This window comes from Balaenoptera physalus (assembly GCF_965194825.1).
Source record: "Balaenoptera physalus genome assembly, chromosome: 20".
Classification (NCBI taxonomy): Eukaryota; Metazoa; Chordata; class Mammalia; order Artiodactyla; family Balaenopteridae; genus Balaenoptera; species Balaenoptera physalus.
In genome coordinates, this window is record NC_138901.1 from 7,841,950 (window position 1) to 7,859,982 (window position 18,033).

Below are 18,033 nucleotides of genomic sequence, written 5' to 3' on the forward strand. Positions count from 1 at the left end.
CCAGAGTTCCGGGAGAGCACTGCTTGTGTGGGGAATGGGGGCTGCGAGAGGAAGGGCAAACCAGGACCCGAGGGCTCAGGGACAGGGCTCCTGGTCGGGGTGGTGGAGAAAGACCCCTGTGTCAAAGGACGCCACACTCACCGGGCCCAGAGGCAAGTTAACACTGGTTTATCTGTCCGATAACATGGCTGGTCTGGCAGAGCCAGGCAGGGGCGGTGGCGGCTCAGGCGGAGGTGTCAAAGAGGCGATCGATCATGTCGCCCACCTGCTCCACACGGTACTTGATGTACTTCTCAGGATTCTTGGTGAAGGGCACGCTGCCATACCTGACCAGGCGCTGAGGTCAGTGGGGATGCCTAGCCCCTCCCCAGCTCTGCCTCAGCCTAAGGCCCTCCCGATGGGGTGCCCCTGGGTGATGTCCGGGTCTGGCCCCACACCGAAGCCCCGGGCACTGGATCTGCCACCCAAACCCACCACCCTCTCCAGGTTTCCTTGAAGAAGAGAAGGGCCCAGTGGCCCAGCCGGGGCAGCGGGGAGCCTGGGGCTGGGAGGGCAGAGACGGAGGGCTAACCTGTGCAGAAAGGCCCCGTAGGTCTCCTTAACAATGTTTTTCTGGGCTTGGCGGATCTTGTCCCTCTGCTCCGTGTCGGGAATAGCCCAGGCCTTTTGTATCTTGCACAATTCTTCCAGGCCATCGTTGAAGCCCTGAACACCACAACGGTGGGAACAGAAGTGACCCAAAGACAAACGTTTGAGTCTGTGCTGCTACAGTAGCAGCAGCGATTAGGGGAGCGGGGAGGATCCCGACTTACCTTAAAACGCTCCTTGATCATCTGGCGCTCCTTGTCCCGAAGCTGGGGGGCCAGGGGAGGCGGCAGAGAAAGCGTCCCTCAGAGCAGAATCGTCCTGCCCCTGCTCCTTCCCCAAACACCCAAGCTCAGCCCTCTCCCCTGCTGCCCGGATGGCCACGGGCATCCTTTGCTTTCTCATCCCAGTTGTCTGTTTTTCCCCAGAGACACAGCAGAAAGCACCACATCTGCTAGACATCCCTTCCCAGCCCAGGCCTTCAGCCCACCTTGACTCCGGGCTGGAACACAGGTAGATTCTTCTCAGCAATGTAGTCAGTCACCTTTAACCAACTGCCAGGCAGGTAGGGAAGCAGAGGGCAGAGAAGGGACAGCCTCAGGCAGCTGCTCCTTCCCTGGGGCTGGATTGTTTTGTTTTTTAAAAATGTCTTGATCTACTGGGGGAGAGGGCGAGGGCAGGGATCAGCCTGGGTTGTACCTAAGCAAAACACAGCTGAGATTTTTTTCCTTGGGAATAAAAATGTTCAAGCTGCTCGCTTTTAAAATTAAGAACAGGAAACAGAACATTCAATAAATCGAACAGACACTACCAACTACACTTCACGTTGATATCATGGCCAATTAAGATGGAGAAGCAGATGAGAAAAGAGGGGACGGAGGACAGATACACGGGAAAGCAGAGGGAGATACGGTCACGGGGAAGAAACACCCAAAGGGAGAGAGAGACGCACAAACTAAGAAACAGGAGGCGAGGGGCAGAGAGAGCCCTGTAGAGTGAGGCTCAGCCAAGTTCAAGGGACCTTGTGAGCTGGCTCTTCACCTGGTCTGAACGTTACCCACACCTCTGACGGGCAGCCCTTCAACCATCTTAGTCGTCACCCTTGGCACCTACCCTTCCCCACCCCATGAGTGTGATTAAAAAACAAGTAGAGGATGGGGGTTCACAGGGTGGCAGTTCCCCGTCATTGAGCCCACTCTGACTGGGCCCAGCCTCCCGAGGCTCTGAGAAGGAAGCGTTACTGGTGGGCACACAGGTCGGGGAGCGGGAGGGTGGGCGGAGGCCCACCTGCGCTGGTAAGTCTGGATCTGCTGCTCGATGTGCTCGCGGTAGGAGCGCTCGGCAGTCTTCTGGGTCACGGCCACCAGCTGGATCAGCTCAGACCTGGGGTGGGAGCAGGGGAGAGAGGAGGGGATGATAGAGAGGCTGCCGGCCTCTGCAGCAACACCAGTGGGGCCTGCCTCCCACCTCCCTGGGTCCTGGGACTGTGAAGGGTAAAGCGGCGTCCTCCCCGCCCTGGACACGAGGGGGCACAGCCAGCCCCGGCAGGCAGGCAGGGGCAGGGGAGAGCTGCAGGCCAGCGCCCGTAGCCACTTACTTCTCCAGGGCCTTGAGGATGTAGTTGTAGTTGTTGTGTAGGAAGATGGCGCTCAGAGCCGGGTCCTCATACACCTTGGACTTGCTCAGCAAGTTCAGCTGCAGGTTGCCCAGGACTTTACCTGCACAGGGAAGGATGTGGTCACGCCTCCCGTGGCAGTCTGACCCAAATGACCCAATCCTGGGGCCCACAGACCAACTCCCACCCGTCACTCCTTGTTCCTCCCGGACTCGAGGCCCCACCAGCCTCGCCAGCCTTGGGAGCCTTTTGCCGAGCCCCCGCGGCCCCCCAACCAGAGGTCAGGCTGCAATTCTAAAAGTTGGGGCGGGACCTGGACGAGCAAGAGAGCACAAAAAGGACACGGAAGGGAGGAGGCAGGGAGGCAGGGAGGCTGGGCACCGGAGGCTGCTGGCTGGCGGGGCGCACTCACAGATGTAGGTGCTCAGGAGGCGCTTGCTGAACTCGGAGCTGTAGCTGGTGGCTGAGGAACTGGTCTCTGTGAGAGGAGGAGTCCTGTTACCACAGCAGTGGCAGCAGCCGAGACCCTCTCTGCCTCCCCTAGGCCCGTGGAGCGGCTGAGGAAACCCTGGGAGGGGCCCGAGCCTCCCTCGGGCAGAGCTGGGGACGTGCTGAGCTACAGGGCTCCCTTCCCACTGCGGGGGGCGCTCCCTGGGACTCTTCCTGGAACCCAGGGCCGGCCCTTCCATGGTCTTGGGTGGTGGGGTTAATGAGCTGGCCCAGGGCCAGCAGGAAGGCTGGCAGGACAGGCATGGGACAGCCTCTGTCACCCAGCCCCCGACCCATGCTGGGGCTACCTACAAGGCCCACTTCTCCCACTTGACAGCAACAGAGTCTTAGAATAGGCCCCCCATGGCCTCTCCATCTTCACCCCCACTGCCCACAACCTCCTCTACCAGGCCCTTCTGAACAGAGGCTTGCTGCCCGCACAGAGCAGAAAGCCAAGGGGGGAAGGGAGCGGATGGGAGAGGAAGGAGACAGGGAGGTGCTGGACCAGCTTGAAGGGTGTACTCAGGGTGCTGGACACAGCAGGACGCTGCCTGGAGAAACCCAGAGGCAGAAAGTGGCCGTCAGGGAGCTGAGAGGGTTGGGAGCACCCGGAAGGAACCCGTGTCCCCTCTGGCCCCGCTCCTACTGGGGTCCTGAGTCTGTCCAGGTGCCTCCGTCCCCAGGGAACCTCACTCATGGGGCTTCAGAGGGGAAGGATGGGGCTGCAGAGCCCTGCTGCTTACCTCGGGGGTCTAAAGGAATATTGTATGTGTCCCCAAGAACTACGCAGTGAGAGGCAGTGCGCACAGAGGGGAAGGGGGGAGAGACAAAGGAGGGAGAAAGATGCAAAGTGCAAAAACAGGTTAGAAACGGCCGCAACACCCGAGCCAAGCAGACCACTCCCCGCGACGCTAGAAACAGACAGCAGGACAGCCCAGGCTGGACCCCTGAAGGCCAGGGACACACTGGAAAGTGGACATCTGGAGAACCGCAGGCCAGAGGCTGCACCTTGGCTCCTTGCCCCTAGACTGGGGGGAAAAGGGAAGGCCTGGGGGCCCAACAAGCTGGGCTGGGTCTCAGTGCTCGGAAGCGCGCTCTTCCCCACATGCTAACCTCCTGAGCCCCAGTCCCAGGACAGCAGTCACGGGCACGGGAAGACAACAGGCTGGCCCTGAGATGCCAGCTGTAAAGGGTCAGCTGTATGAGACTAATTAGGACAGGCAACACAAGAGGAGGTGGGGAGATGCAGAAGGAGGGGAGGGGAGGGGCGGGGCGGGAAGGACACCTCCAAACAATTGAGTTCTGCTCTCCAGAGTGAGGACAGTGGAGGGAGCCGAGAGGGGATGGAGGCCAGGAAAGGTAGTCAAACCCCGGCTGCTTTCCTGATGCTGGGCCCAGATGGCCCAAGCAGCTCGGGGGTCCCGCCACAGGCCACATCTCCTTCCCACTCCACAGGGCGGGGGAAATCTCCTCACCCAGAGGGGGCTAACCCCACGTCTCCAGGCCAGAGGGAGGAGTGGGGCACGGGGCCCCGCTGGGAGGTGCCAAGTACCTTGGGAGGCCAGCATGGCGCCCGCCGTCTCCTGGAAGTCCAGGAGCTGCTGCAGGAAGAGGATAGCCTGCATGGGGAGAAAACAGGTCCAGGAAGAAGGTCAAGGGCAGGATCCAAAGGTCGATCACCTCCTACAGTTCACCCCCTCTGACCATCCCAGGACAGGTGCAGGGCCAGGGGCCTGCCCAGTGAAGAGGGTGGCTGCCAGCTTCCTGCTCCACCCTGTGGGTTTGGCCTCCTGGGAAAGGCCCTGTCTGCTGGGGGCACGAAGCACCTTGCAGTCCATCCTGCCACCTGCGCCCCCTCCCCGCCCCAGGAGCCCCGGGGCAGCACCTACGTTGCTCGTGAGCTCGTGCACAGTGCCATCCTTGGGCATGTTGTACTCCTTGTCCGGGTCGTTCTGTGGGAAGAACAGCCTGACTCCCTGAAGCAGCTCCCAGGGAGTCCCGCGCCCACCCCACACCCCCGTCTGCGGGCTCACGGTGCCACCTCCTGGCAGACAGGTGTCAGGATGCCCCTCGGGCACAAAGGTGAGCGAGACAGACATACGGACATGACTAGATGGGAAAAGCGCGGCAGGAGCTTGACGCCTGGGGTGGGGGCCTCTGGAGCCCCTGGGGAAGACAGGGAGGCCCGTGGGCACTGACAGGAGACTAGCAGCACGGCCGGCTTCCCCACAGGGCAGGCCCGCCCCTCTTGGAGGCCTGCTTTCAGAAGGAGTTTCCAAGCCAGGTCACCGGTGGCCCTGCCCACAGCCCCACGGGCCGTCCCGCATGGCAGCGGAGGGAAGGAGAGCACCTTGATGTTGTCAGCGAAGTCCTCCAGCGCTTTGGCTCCCACGGTCTCCATGGAGGTGATGAGGCTGGGCAGCTTGTTCTTGGTGCTGGCGGCCGTCCCCTGAGGAAGCACACGGCTGCACAGGGCGCCAGAAGCCGGCCATAGGCTGTGCCTGGGGCCCTGCTCCTTCCCAGCCCCTCACCCCAGGGGACTGCCTCTCCTCTTCACTCACCCTGAGAGCACCTGCGCAGGCCCGGGGCCCCGAGCAAGCTGCCGCCATTCCCCCTCGGAGCAGACGCGTTGGGGCAGAGAGCACAGTTCTCCTGGGAGGCCGTGCCGGGGAGCAGGACTCCTCCTCCCGGCGTCCCCAAGGGCATCCTCAGCCACCTACCTGGAGCACCTGGTCAAACTCAGGCTTGGTCTGCTTGAGGTGCCGCAGGATGGGGAAGACGGTGAGCACAGCCGAGAAGTCGTGTCGGATGATGGCCTTCCGGGCAGCAGCCACAATGTTCTCCCCTTCAAGCATCAGCCCGTCCAGGGCGTCCTGAGAGAGCGGGGCAGGGAGAGGGCTCAGGGGAGGGGGCAGACAGCCGGTTCCCAGGGACGGTGAGGGCACCTGGAGGGGTGTGGGGGAAGTATGCCTCCAATGGGGAGGTCCCGACCGGGACACGCCACCCAGGACAGATCCCCAGGATGGGAGGTGGAGGTGGTGGCTAGAGTTGAGGGCTATGGACCACAAGCCTGGACCAAACTCAAGCTTCTGCAGTGACAGCTCGTGCTGGGGCATCTGGTCAGGGCCCAGGGGCAGGGTGGGGTGGGGCAGGACCTGTATCAAAGAGTCAAAGGTCTTCTTCTGATGGTGCTCAGGGATGACGTCCATCAGCAGCTGGTACTCGCTCTGGGCCAGCTTGACAAAGGCACTGACGCAGTGAATGTAGGCGTCGGTCTCCACGTCCAGCATGTCATCTCTCCCTGGGGGGGAAGCAGTGCCCCTGAGCTACTGGTCTGGGGCAGACCCTCTCCCTGCTGGGGGGTGGGGCACGAGTCTCCCCAGCTCCTGGCCTGTAGCCAGACTGGCAGCAGATGGGGAAGAAGACTGTGCTGGCAGAAAGCTGAGAGAACTCCAGCAGGCCCGACGGGGTTCGAGGGGAAAGACAGGGCCTGAGTCCAGTCTTTGTTCCAGAATGTCAGGTACGAGAGGTGTTGGGGAGATGGATAAAAAGGATAAGAAGATCCCCCCAATCGACTTCCTGGATAAGACACGCCTGACCCCAAGACTGAGAATTCTGAATTGTACTGGGAAGAGGACACCCAGGGATGCGCGAGTGGCCGCGTCCACCTCAAGGAGGCAGGCACAGTGGTCATCCATCTCTGAAAACGCTGGGCCTCTGGAGCCAGATACCAGCCCAGCCAGGCCTTCTGGAATGTATAAAAAGGCAGTGGGCTCTGGTCCATGAGGCTAGCTGGCATGGCGTCAAAACTGGAGAAGAGGCAATGTGAGTGAGCCTCGGAGGGGGAAGGCTCCTTGGTTGTCAGCTGCCCCAGCAGGAGACCGGATCCCGCTACTGCACTGGAGGCTGGCGCAGGGGTGCCCGCAGGCAACCTGGTCCTACGTGCCGAGGGACGGGCTCCGAGGAGTCAGAGCTTTGGAGCCGTCGCTGGAGTCACGTGTTGATGCTCCCTGCCCTCCGGGGGCCCGCCTGCCCTCTCTGCCCGCCTTCCGAGTGGCGGCAACTTCTGCCCTTGGCCCAGGCCCTGAGAGCCAGGCGTGCACTCCCACCTGGAGAGAGGCAAGGGGACCTAGTGCCCAAAAGAGAGACAGACCGGAGAGAGAGAGAGGCGAGTAGGCCAGGCTCATCCTTGGAGCGGAGCGGCCGGCTAGACCAGGCCGGAGCAGGCCCTCTGGGGACGGCCGTGAATGCAGCGGCGGCTGCCCTCGGGCTGGGCTGCAGTACTCACCGGCCAGTGGCCCGTGCTTGTCGTTCAGGGCCTCGGACAGGTGCTTAACTCGGAAATCATGCTCGTGACCTAGCGAGACGTCGGCCGCAAACACAAGCAGCGTTTATCCAGGGGCGGGGTGGCTGCTTCTCGGGGGACTGGGAAGAAGCCCTCGATCTCCGGGGGGTGGGGATGTGAGACGGGGTGTAGGGGAAGGGGCATTGGAGAGGGCTCTGAGCCCCTCCTCTGCCTCAGACCACCTGGCGAACAGCCGTTTCAAGCCTGACCCAATTGCAGTGCCCCGGACCATCCTCGGGAGCTGGTTTCCCCAAGCCTGGACGCTAAGAGAAAGCCGGGTTTCTGAAGAGTTTCCAGCAGCTGCGGAAGGTCTGATGCTCAGCCCCAGGGGGTTTATCTCACCATATTTGGGGAGAGATCCAGTTAGAGAAATGTCACTGCCCAGTGAATGGGGACAGGCTTCTTTTCGCCCCCAGGGTCATTCTTTTGAAGGTGGATCCGGTCCACTAGGGCAGGGCTGTCCTTCCTCTGATGCGAGGGAGGCAGGGACACGGTGTACGGGCTGCCTGCCCCCTGTGGCACACGCTCCCCTTTCAGGTGGGGGGGGGCGGCCAGGAGGCCTCGGCCGCCTTGGTCCTGTCACTGCTGGTCTGAGCGTGAAAGGGCTGCCCGTGACAAAGAACTTTCTCTGAGTTCAAACAGGAGACAAGGACAGAGACGGGGAGGGGAGGGAGCGGGAAGCCTCCGGGAGGGCAGAGCTGCCGTCAGCCAGACAGGACCAGGCCGAGGGCCATGAAAGCTGCCCCCGAGCCAGCTGGGGTCAGAGGCCCAGGACCTCAGTTCCCACCCCTGGTCCCCTCTCAGGGTTGCGCCCGAGGCCCTGTGGGGGGTTGGAGGCTCTGCCCTACCACGTGAGTGGACACACGGTGGAGGAGGAGGGAAGAGGAGAGGAACACAGGATGATTACCTTCCAGAGGAATGAGGTTAGAGCCCCCCTTTCTCCCATCTAGACCATGCTGGGAATACTGTTTCAGAAGGTTCTGAGCCTTACGGAGCGTCCCTGTCACCAGAGCCACACAGAGAGGAGATAAGAAGACCTAGGAGACGAGCGAGAGAAAACAGCAGCAGCCCTCCACCTGCCCCCCAGGCCCACGCCCACCCCCAGCAGAGAGCACGCCCGGGTACCATCTCTCCCAGCAGGCCTTTCCCGGGACCGCCGGAGGCCCCGCAGAAGGAGATGGAGGAACGGACACATTTCGTTCCCCCAGTGGAGCTCCTGATTCTGCCAGTGACCCTCATTGTTCCAGATCTGAGTTCATTTTAGGAAGTGCAGAGGGTGAAGGAGATGAGATGGGCAAAGATCCACCAGGAGAAGCCAAAAATAAAAAACAGTACTGGGTGGCACTTAACCCAGAAATAGACAAGGGCCTGGGATGGAGGAGCTAGTGATGGAGCTCTCACACCCAGAAGGCGAGACCAAGTGGCAGAGCCTGGGGGCACCTTGAAGCGGGCAGGCCCGTGGCTCCTCCCCAAAGGGCGGGCAGAGTTCTCCGGGCATACTCAGTGCCGGGACGCGGCCAAACAGCAGCCAAAGGAAAGCAGCACCAGGAGTTGGTGAAATGGGACTGAGCTTCCTGGGATAGCAGCGCCCAAGACGGAAGGCTTGGAGACCCAGAGGCAGACTGGCCCCGTACACCAGGGGAGGGACCCAAGCCACCAGAGCAATTGGGAAAAACTCAAAAGCCAAAAAGAAGTTAATAGGAGCCACCACACAGAGAGCAGGAGGGAGGGCAGCAGGAAAGGGCACGTGCTCTTGGCATGGGGGGAAAAAACCAACAGTTAGTATCACACGTGAGAACAATGAAAACAAAACTGCAGCGCCCACAGCCTCCAGGGTCAGCTACCTCTGTGGGAACGAGACATCTCAGGGCAGAAAACGTGGGGAAATAAAACAGCATTTAAAACAGATGTGTACAGCCGCCCTGTTAATAAAATGTACTGGGGCAGGGGAGGCACCCATGAGTGTAACTCCGTCCCTCTTCCCTGGGGACTCCCAGGTGCCCCCTTGCATCTCTGAACACAGTGAGGCTTTTTGGGTCCTGGCAGCTCCCCAAAAGACTAGCGGAGAAGGGACAGCGTCTGGAGCGGCTCATTTCTTTCTGTTTGCACCAACCGCAATTAGTTACTAATAACCAAGTTTGGGGCTTGGGCTCAGCATCTGTCTCGCTGGGTTCTGCCCCTTCAGTGAGCAGCCCCGCTAATGAGCGAATCAGTTCCCTGCCCCACAACCGACCAGGAGCAGGTGGGCCTGCCGGGCCTCCAGGAGCCTTGCCAGTATGCTCGCATGGATGTGGGCTGGGGACGCTGATCTGGCAGCCGCCAAACCCATCAGGAACACAATTACCACGAACGACGCTGAGGTCGGTGTTTCATTACCCACCGAGGCCTCCCTGCTCCCCTCCTCAAGAGCTGGGAACTGATGTCCCAGGGGCCTGATTCCCTAGTTCCTGATGTCAGTCCTGAGCCCCCCAGCTCCTGACACCTCTTGAAACCCCACAGAAACCAGAGGGACGCTCAGAGCCCGAGTTTTCCTCTGGGGGCTCTAAGCCAAGCTAGATTAGGTCCACCGGGGGCCCCGAGATCAGACCCCTGCTCCCTGCACGGCCAGCAGCACTCTTGGATGCAGACTGGGTCCTGGGGCCTCCACTGGGCCCATCAGAGAAGAGACAGAGGGGAAGAGAGCACAGACCCGCCAAGGCCCAGGCAGCCTCGCAGCCTCCCGGAACCAAGGCACAGGCCCCCTGTTCTCTGAGGGGCAGGTAAGGAAAACGCTGTCGTGAGGGGCGGGCCCCACCGGCGCGCCCGGCGTGTGTGCCCACAGCAGCAGCTGGACAGGGAAGGCTGGGGTGGGAGCAGCCCCCAGCCTCACTGGCTCTCTCTCCCTGGGGCCTGCAGCAGCCCCTCGCCCTGGAATACCCCAGCCTCTCGAGGGCCACGCCTCTCAGCAGCCAGACACAGCCAGGCTTGCCAAGCGGAAGCTGACACACAGGAGCACTGTTTACCTGGAGCACAGACTACAGGGGACATGATGACGGGAAGAAGGACAGACAGTGAGCTGTTCGCCCAGGACACCAACGCCCACAGCCCAGGCGTCTCCCACCTCAACACCCCTCCCCTGACTCTCCCGCCGCAAGGCACTAACTTCGAGTGGAGCCCAAAAGCCGGATTAAGTTCTTTGGAGAAGAAGGCGTGGGATTATTTTCCTTTCTGGGCGACTGTGGAAGTGTAAACTCTCCCCTATCCACTTCTTCAAGCCACCCTGGCTTTCTGCAAGGTGACGGCTGCAGTGCCTGCCCCTGTCCTGTCCACGGTTTTGGCGGCAGCAGCGTGCCTGGCCTCCTGATAGGCCGACGCAGGGAGGAGAAGGGGGTCCAGCAAGGGGCTCTGCCCCGGCACCCCTGTCAGCCCACGCCTCCGTGCCTGTGACCCTCCACTCCAAGGACACTTATGTAGCCCCCAGACTCGGCTGGGTAGAGAGGAGCTCACCGGATGGGGCCTTGCTGGGTGGGCAGACAACTTCTTTCTGTCCTGCGTACCGATAGTTGGGGGTTGCTGTGAGGTCAAGCTGTAGCAGCTGCTACCCCCAGGGTGGCCAAAGGCAACCCGGGTCCCACAGAGCTTCTGTCTGGTTCTGAGGTGGGCCAGGGTGGGGACTCACCTGGCCGCTTGACCGGCTTCTTGGTAGGCGTGTCCTTCCTCTTGTTGGGGACAGCAGGGGAGTAGGGGACCCCAGATGAAGAACTGCTCTTCCGGAAATGCTCCTTCAGGCCTTTGATGGAGCGGTCCAGCTGGCTGGAGCGGATCTGGTAGTAGACGTTCATGAAGTCTGAGGAGAGATGGGCGACAGCTGGGGCCCCTGCCTCTGCCTGGCCCCAGGGCCTCCCTCTCACTTCCAGACGCAGCTCTGCAGGGCAGCAGTGGTGCCCACCATCGCTCCTTGCTAACCCCTTCCTAGCAGCCTCCCACATGGCCTCGTCCGTCCCAAATCAAAGTCTTAAAAGGGAAAGTATCCCCCAACAGAACCAACAATTAGTTGTTATTTTTTATTTTATTTATTTATTTTTGGCCGCACCGTGTGGCTTGTGGGATCTTAGGTCTCCAACCAGGGATTGAACCCAGGCCCCTGGCAGTGAAAGTGCCAAGTCCTAACTACTGAACTGACAAGGAATTCCCTGTAAGGTTTTTTTTTTTTTTTTTTTTTTTTTGGCCATGCCATGTGGCATCTTCCCTGACCAGGGATTGAACCCATGTCCCCTGCACGGGAAGTGCGGAGTCTTAACCACTGGACTGCCAAGGAAGTCCACAGTAAGGTTTTTTTAGATAAAAAAAATGTAAAGTTAACATCCAGCTTCAACTTGGTGAGGGGTCAAAGGATGTGAGCAATTTATATGCATAAAGAGACAACAAGTGTCACTGAATAAAAAAACACACCATTTCTTTAGCCATGAATGAAATGCAAATTTTAAAAAATTAGAGGATTATGAAAGCCCTGTCAAATAGCTAAGATAAATAAAGCTAATGAAGAACAAACAGCTGTGGGATTTTGGATGGGTCAGTCGACTGGCCCCACCTACCCGGAGAGGAGCTCAAGACGGCAAGAAGGTTACAGATCTGTTCAGACAGTTCTGCCTGGTAATTGTACCTTTGAGAAAATATCTCAAAGAACTTCCTAAATAAGAAAAGCAAGCCATCCAACTGTGCTCACTGCAGCACTATTTGTCAATACTGGAAAACTGGAAAATCCAAAAATGCAAACGAGCAAGGAAAAAGATACGAATGCCACAGTACCTTTTAGCAGTTCCCAACGAGTGTGTCGCCAATGTGAAAAATGGAACAAAGCACTGAGGCTCTGACTGAAGGGGACTGAGGGGTCTGGAAGCATCCACTGGCCTCCCTCTTATCCAAAGGGAGTCCCTGAAAAGCTCCTGCCGAGCCCCCGGCTCCCACAGTGCAGCTCATGAGCCACAGACATGCCGTGTGGTCAGTACAGGCGGCCCTGAGACCTGGCACCACAGAGTCCTCGAGGGAAGGCAGGCATAGTGATAACGCACACTGACAACTTGGTATGTGTACAAACTAACAAAGAGAAGAAGAGTGTGGAGGGCTAAAAAGCTTAAAATGGAATATTCATTACAGTTAGTTTTTTTTTTTTTTAATTTTTTGCTTAACTTGGGATTTTTTAAAAAATCCTGGGACTGGATTTAAAGAAATGATGGTACCAACATACCATGGAATATTATGCAGCTGCCAAAAAGAATGAAGCAAATATACATGTACTGATATGGAACACTCTCAAGACATATTACTAAGTTGAAAGCAAAAACCAAAAAAACAGTCATAGGGGAGTGTTTAGTATGCGCCCTTCCACTTGGGAATGAGGAGCAGATACACACGTATTTATTCTCTCTCTCTCTCTCACACACACACAGTTGCATAAGGAATTTTTTGGAAGGGTATAAATAACCTTAACAGTACTCATCTTTGGGTTATGGTACTGTAAGCATTAGGGAAGTGGGGAGATGGACTTTTGCTTTTCACCTAAGCCTTTCTGTGCTATTTGAAGTTTTTATAATTAATCAAAAAAAGGAAAGAAATGGGAAAGTAAGGTATGTTAAAAAAGCTTGAATTTAGCTAGATTCATAATTTGATACATAAGCTGTAGACTTATTGCTCATATTGTTTCCTACTAAACTCCTTTGTTTTAAAAGAAATGCAGGTGGATTAAAGAAACGAAGGGCAAAGTCCATTCCCTCTGGCCCTGCCGCCTGGGCCCCTGCCTCCCCAGGACACCTCACCTTGGTTGCGGCCATATTCCACCAGCCAGCGGGAGATGCGGATCACATCCTGCAGCACACTCTCAGACAGGTGCTCCAGGGGCACCTCCTCCTGTACCTCCAGGTCGTCCTCACCGCTGATCAGATCCAGGATGAGCACAGGGGACACGACCTTGCTATGCCGGGTCATCAGGCTGCGGAACTCGGACTCCAGCGACTCCTTCCCCCGCTCAAACAGCAGCTTCTACAGGGAAGAAGGAAGGAAGGGAGGAGGGAAAGAAGAAAGAGGATCCACGGCTGTTCCAGCATTCAGCAGGCCCTCGCCTCCCCATCCCCTTCCTTTGCCTTCCTGATTCTGGGCCTCGGCCCTCCTCTGCCTTCACTTCCTTTTTCCCAGAGAATAAACGCTGGGGAGCTTTCCTTGATTATTTCTTTCCCTTGTGTTCTCTCAAAATGTATGTTCATAGGTGAAACCCAGAGTTTTACAAGAAGTAGGTGCTTCACAGATATCAGCTGATTATTTTCTCATTGTACCATTAATTTGTGTTCTTGTTAGAAAAGGGTTTGCAAAAGAAAAAAATAGATAAATTGGACTACATCAAATTAAAGACTTTTGTGCTGTAAACGATACCATCAAAAAAGTGAAAAGACAATTCACAGAATGAGAGGAAATACTTGCAAGTCATGTATCTGATAAGCGACAGGTATCCAAAGCAGATAAGAGAATTGAAAACATAGGTCCACACAAAAGTTCGTACACAAGGGTTCATAGCAACACTGTTCATAACAGCCAAAAAGTGGAATGTCCATCAAGTGATGGATGGATAAACAAAATGTGGCAGAGCCATACAATGCAATATTATTCAACCATACAACGGAATGAAACACTGACACACGCTACCACATAGGTGAACCTTGAAAACATTATGCTAAGTGAAGGAAGCCAGACACAAAAGGAGGCATATTGTGTGATTCCATTTTCAGGAGAAGTCCAGAATAGGTAAATTTACAGAGACAGAAAATAGATGAGTGATTACCAGAGGCTGGGTGAATGGGGGAGGGAAGGGAAGAAGAGTGACTGCCAATGGATTTCTTTTTTTAGGCGATGAAAATGTTATAAAATTTATTCTGGTGTTGTTGCACAACTCTGTGATTATACTAAAACTACTGCGTTTTATACTTTAAATGGGTAAATTTTATGGTATGTGAATTATATCTCAGTAAAGATGTTTTAAAAATAGAGAGAGGAGTTGGAGCGTTTCTGCTTAAACGGAAAGTACGTCCTCTAGGGTAAACCTATAGCATATTTTTTGTATTCTCCTTCTCTAATCCACTCCCACACCTAAGTTCTAGCACAGAGCTCTTCACTCTGTGATCCAAACTTGCTAGAGACCCTCAAGAATCAAGTTCTCCAGCCCCTGGCATCCCAATCTCTGAGTCCAGGCTGCTCACCCAAGGGCTGCAGTATTATGGTTTTACTGGTGTGTGCCCACTGCGTTACTGGTGTGCCAAGGTATTGATCCTGTCAGTCCTCCGGGTAGCCAGGTGGCGCTGTGCGCAGCCAGAGACCACTGGCTAGTTACCACTTTACCCCAGTGTGCCCCACAAACATTCTCATTTCCGATGGAGCCACGATGGGAGAAAAGCTGGGAGGCACTGTTCTAAGCAACAGCTTTCTGGGTGGGAGAAAAGCCAGTTTCCCATCTTTGTTCCTCAGCCCACCCCCTCTTCTGGGTAAGACACACGCCTCAGGGCAAGACCTGTGGTGCCACCAGGAAGGTGTGCCAGGTGACTGGGGGTCCAAGCTGGCCTGCCCTCTAATGTTCCTCAGTGGCTGGGATGTCTGGGCCTCTGCTCCCACCTTTTCTCCTGTCTGCATTCTCTCCTTTCCTCAATGCATTGAGTAAACCTCACTTCCCAGCCCTACTCCATCTCCCTCTGGTGATCTAAAGACCCCAAAAGTTAAACACAAAGATATGACACAAAAAAATTGAATATGAAAACATGAATGCAGGTTCCCTGACTAGTCAAATTCATTGGGTCAGAAAGTACAGTGATGATGGCCAGGGGTTGGTGGGGAGGAGAAAGGGGAGTTAGTGTTTAATGGGTACAGGGTTTCAGTCTGAGATGATGAAAAGAATTCTGGAGATGGTTATACGACAGTGTGAACGTACTTATGTCACTGAACTGTTCCCTTAAAGATGGTTAAAATGGCAAATTTTATATTATGTATTTTTTGCTACAATAAAGAAACTCCCATGCATTTATAAAAATCAAATGTTAAACTTATACTTCATATTTAACTTATAATTTAGTTAAATTATTAAGATGCAATAAAAATGTATACCTGTAATTCCTGAGACAGAGATCTTAATGCCTACAGTATGTGTATGATATTATATACTTCTGTTTATTCCACTACATTCTCTTTTAAGCTGGTTCAGTGTCTCTCATGAGACCAGGGCTGTGACTGGTGTCCCCACACCTCTCACATCACTCTGCTGGCCCCTTACCACTTTGTTGAGCTCTGGGCTGTCTGGGCTGTTGTCCTGGAAATACTCCACAGCCTTCTGAATCTTGGCCATGCTTCCCAGGTACTCTTCCAGCCTACCTGTGGGGCTGGAAAGGAGAAAAGTCCTATTAGCCTGGGCAGATGGAAGATGAAAAGGAAGGACCAAGAGAATGGTATTCGGAAAGGGGAGAAGAGAATTAACACAGGGGACTCTAGGCTCAAATATATTCTACTCCTCCCTTCCAAGGTCTACGGCCACTGGTCCAAGAGGCGTTAGGAATGTGACCTTCTGGCCCTAGCTCACCCCTCCCTGATGATCTTCTCAGTGTCACTGGCCACATGGTAGTAGCTGATAACGTGGTCCAGACAGGACAGAGTCTTCTCAACGTTCTCCTGCAGCCGCTGCAGGTTCTCCGTCTGTTTGTGCACAGGGATGATGGAGTTCTCCAGCTTCATAAGGCGACTCTCAAAGGATGACAGGATAGACACCTGCGGGGGGAAGCTCCGTGCTCTCAGGCCTCAGGGTTGTCCCAGCACTGCTTCTGCCACCCACCAGGTCTTTGGCATTTGCTGCCTCTTCTCTGGTTTTCTAGACAATAAGCTCCATGAGGGAAAGGACAGGGTATACCTGTTCACCACTGTATCCCCAGAACCTACCATGTGCCTGGCACATAGGAGGTGGCCCAAATAAATTGGCTGAAGTTTGATTTGAAGGCAAGTCAAGCATTAAATTAACTCCTCCTGAGATAATCACCTCAGTATGGCTTCCCTTCCACCCTTTGAAGCCAAATCTCAATCCCTATTCTCTCTGATGCTTTCCTGGACTGAACAGGAAGTAGTTTCATACAGAGTAGCCTCAAATGCATTGCTGGTACCTTCAAAACCCTTTCTCTCTACGAGTGAATCTCATTAAGTAAGGACTAGCACCTGATGACTGTGTTACACAATACATACTCAAGTTTGTATCTGCTCAGTTTGTGCTTTTCCAGTCTTCTCTAGGAACAAGGAAGGAAACTCATATTTACTGAGGACCTATTGTATACCAGGTACTGTGCAAAATGCATTTCCATGCATTAGCTTCTATGACCTTCACAGTTACACTGGAGGTTGGCATCGTCTGTTTTAGCAGAGGAGGTAACTGAGGCTCAGAGTTACCTGTCAGGGGCCACACACAAATACGTGGAGGGGCGAGGACTAGATCCCAGATCTCTCTGACTTCAGAGCTCATTTTACACCTCAAGCCCTCTGGGGTGAAGGCTGAGTCTTTTTCTGCCCTCAGTAATCTCAGAAGTGGTAACCCGGCTGTCCAACCCTCACTTGAATTAATGATGACGCATGGCCAGTACCCAGCCCACCTAAGTCAGTCTCACTAAATGTCTGCAGAAGGAGAGAAGGAAGAATGGAGAACTTATGCAGAAAGCAGAAAGTCCAGGCCAGTGGGGGCTGCAGCATCCTCAGCGAAGGGGAGGACAAGGGGAAGGGAGTGTTAAGAGACATGTCGCACTGTTGCTAGAGAAACCCACACGTTACCACCACCACTACCCAGACCAGCAGCCCCAGGCCTTAGGTACCGGAGCTACCGGGTCGCAGGGTTCTCCTCCAGCGTCTGGAAGCCCTCCCAGCTGAGGGGTTACTCACCATGTTCTTGGTGAGCTGGTCGCTCTTCTCCAGGCTGTCTCGGATGAAGGACAGCGTCTCCTCCTCCTGGGGGGAGCGCAGGCAAGGACATCACCAGAAGCCGAAGGCTAAAGGAGACCACCGCGTCCCAGCTCCACGGCCTCGCCCCAGACTAGGTCTCCTCGCAGGGAGGGCCCCCTCCCACTCCTGCCGCCTCCCTGAGTAGAGGCCCGGCCCAGATCTCGACCCCTTCCCTCACCTCCTCCCCCGCCTCCCCAGCTCCAGCCCCACCTGCTTCAGCTTGTCCTCGATCTCCCGCCGCCGGGCGGACGCCTCCTGCAGGGGGATCATGACTTCGACCCTCCCAGCGGCTCTCACTGCCCAGTACCTCGCCTCCGAGTGCCCTCTCGGCTCCCGTCCCTGTCACGCCCACTTCCGCCCGCGGCCCCGCCCCGGGGCGCTCTGATGCGCCATGTTAGGAGTGGCAGGCTGAGTGCGCCTGCGTGCAACTCAGTACAGGGGGACCGGGCGGGTGGCCATCTTGGGTGTGGCAGAGAACTGTGTCTGGGTTTGTCCTTGATGCGGGTTTCCACCCTCATCAGAGAAGGTTCTCTTGAGCGGTGTTTTGTCAGAACAGTTACAACTCACTTGCCGTCTTCGTGGGAAGGCTGACTCTTCTCACAAAGATCAATGACGAATTCGTTTCTCCAGATCGAAGTCTGGATCCAGGCATCGATGTCGCGTTCTCCACAAAGCATAGCACAGAGCTTATCACACAGCAGGCGCCTAATGTGTGCCCATTTAATGAACAAGGGGCCTGTGTAATCTTGTCCCCCTTCGGCCCTAAAGCTCATGGAACGGGCCCTGTGTGCAAGCCCTCGGCTGGGGACAGAGTGGTCGCCCATGGTCCCAGCGGCACCCATAACTATAATCCTGCCTTGTGGAGGGGCTCAGCCAAATTCCTGTGGCGGGAGTTCTCGGAGCGTCCATCCCAGGGATTTGGATGGGACCGGAGAGCAAGCTCCAAGCTCCACCGGAAGGCGTCTGTTTGGAGAGAACTGTGTGGTTTTATTTGCTAGGGGGAGGGTGCGGGTGG

At 56.0% G+C, this 18,033-nt stretch overlaps 1 protein-coding gene across 9 annotated transcripts; it reads right to left on the bottom strand.

Annotated features, from left to right (window-relative positions):
* Positions 1-152: 152 nt before the first annotated feature.
* Positions 153-17,386, bottom strand: EXOC7 (exocyst complex component 7). 9 transcript variants are annotated; one of them, XM_082440913.1, is made up of 21 exons: positions 17,229-17,386; positions 16,959-17,024; positions 15,625-15,809; positions 15,322-15,427; positions 12,830-13,052; positions 10,693-10,860; positions 7,942-8,034; positions 6,978-7,046; positions 5,845-5,990; positions 5,410-5,562; positions 5,040-5,138; positions 4,579-4,641; positions 4,242-4,308; positions 3,433-3,471; positions 2,613-2,678; positions 2,183-2,303; positions 1,873-1,968; positions 1,076-1,139; positions 813-854; positions 572-705; positions 153-326 (listed from the first exon to the last, which is right to left on the bottom strand). In XM_082440913.1, the coding sequence occupies exons 1-21, from the start codon at positions 17,286-17,288 to the stop codon at positions 224-226; spliced, it is 2,163 nt and encodes a 720-aa protein (XP_082297039.1). In that variant the 5' UTR covers positions 17,289-17,386; the 3' UTR covers positions 153-223. The 9 variants fall into 9 exon arrangements, with proteins under 9 accessions (XP_082297039.1, XP_082297042.1, XP_082297041.1 ...); XM_082440916.1 differs by lacking the exon at positions 7,942-8,034 and having other exon boundaries at positions 17,229-17,385; XM_082440915.1 differs by lacking the exon at positions 6,978-7,046 and having other exon boundaries at positions 17,229-17,385.
* Positions 17,387-18,033: the final 647 nt, after the last annotated feature.

Excerpts from the sequence above, each read along its gene's own strand:
- EXOC7 (XM_082440912.1), bottom strand. The coding sequence starts at position 17,288 with ATGATCCCCCTGCAGGAGGCGTCCGCCCGGCGGCGGGAGATCGAGGAC. Across the intron at positions 17,025-17,228 it reads TCGAGGACAAGCTGAAGCAG|GAGGAGGAGACGCTGTCCTT; the intron begins GTGGGGCTGGAG and ends CGCTCCCCCCAG. Across the intron at positions 1,140-1,872 it reads ATCCAGACTTACCAGCGCAG|TTGGTTAAAGGTGACTGACT; the intron begins GTGGGCCTCCGC and ends CCTGCCTGGCAG.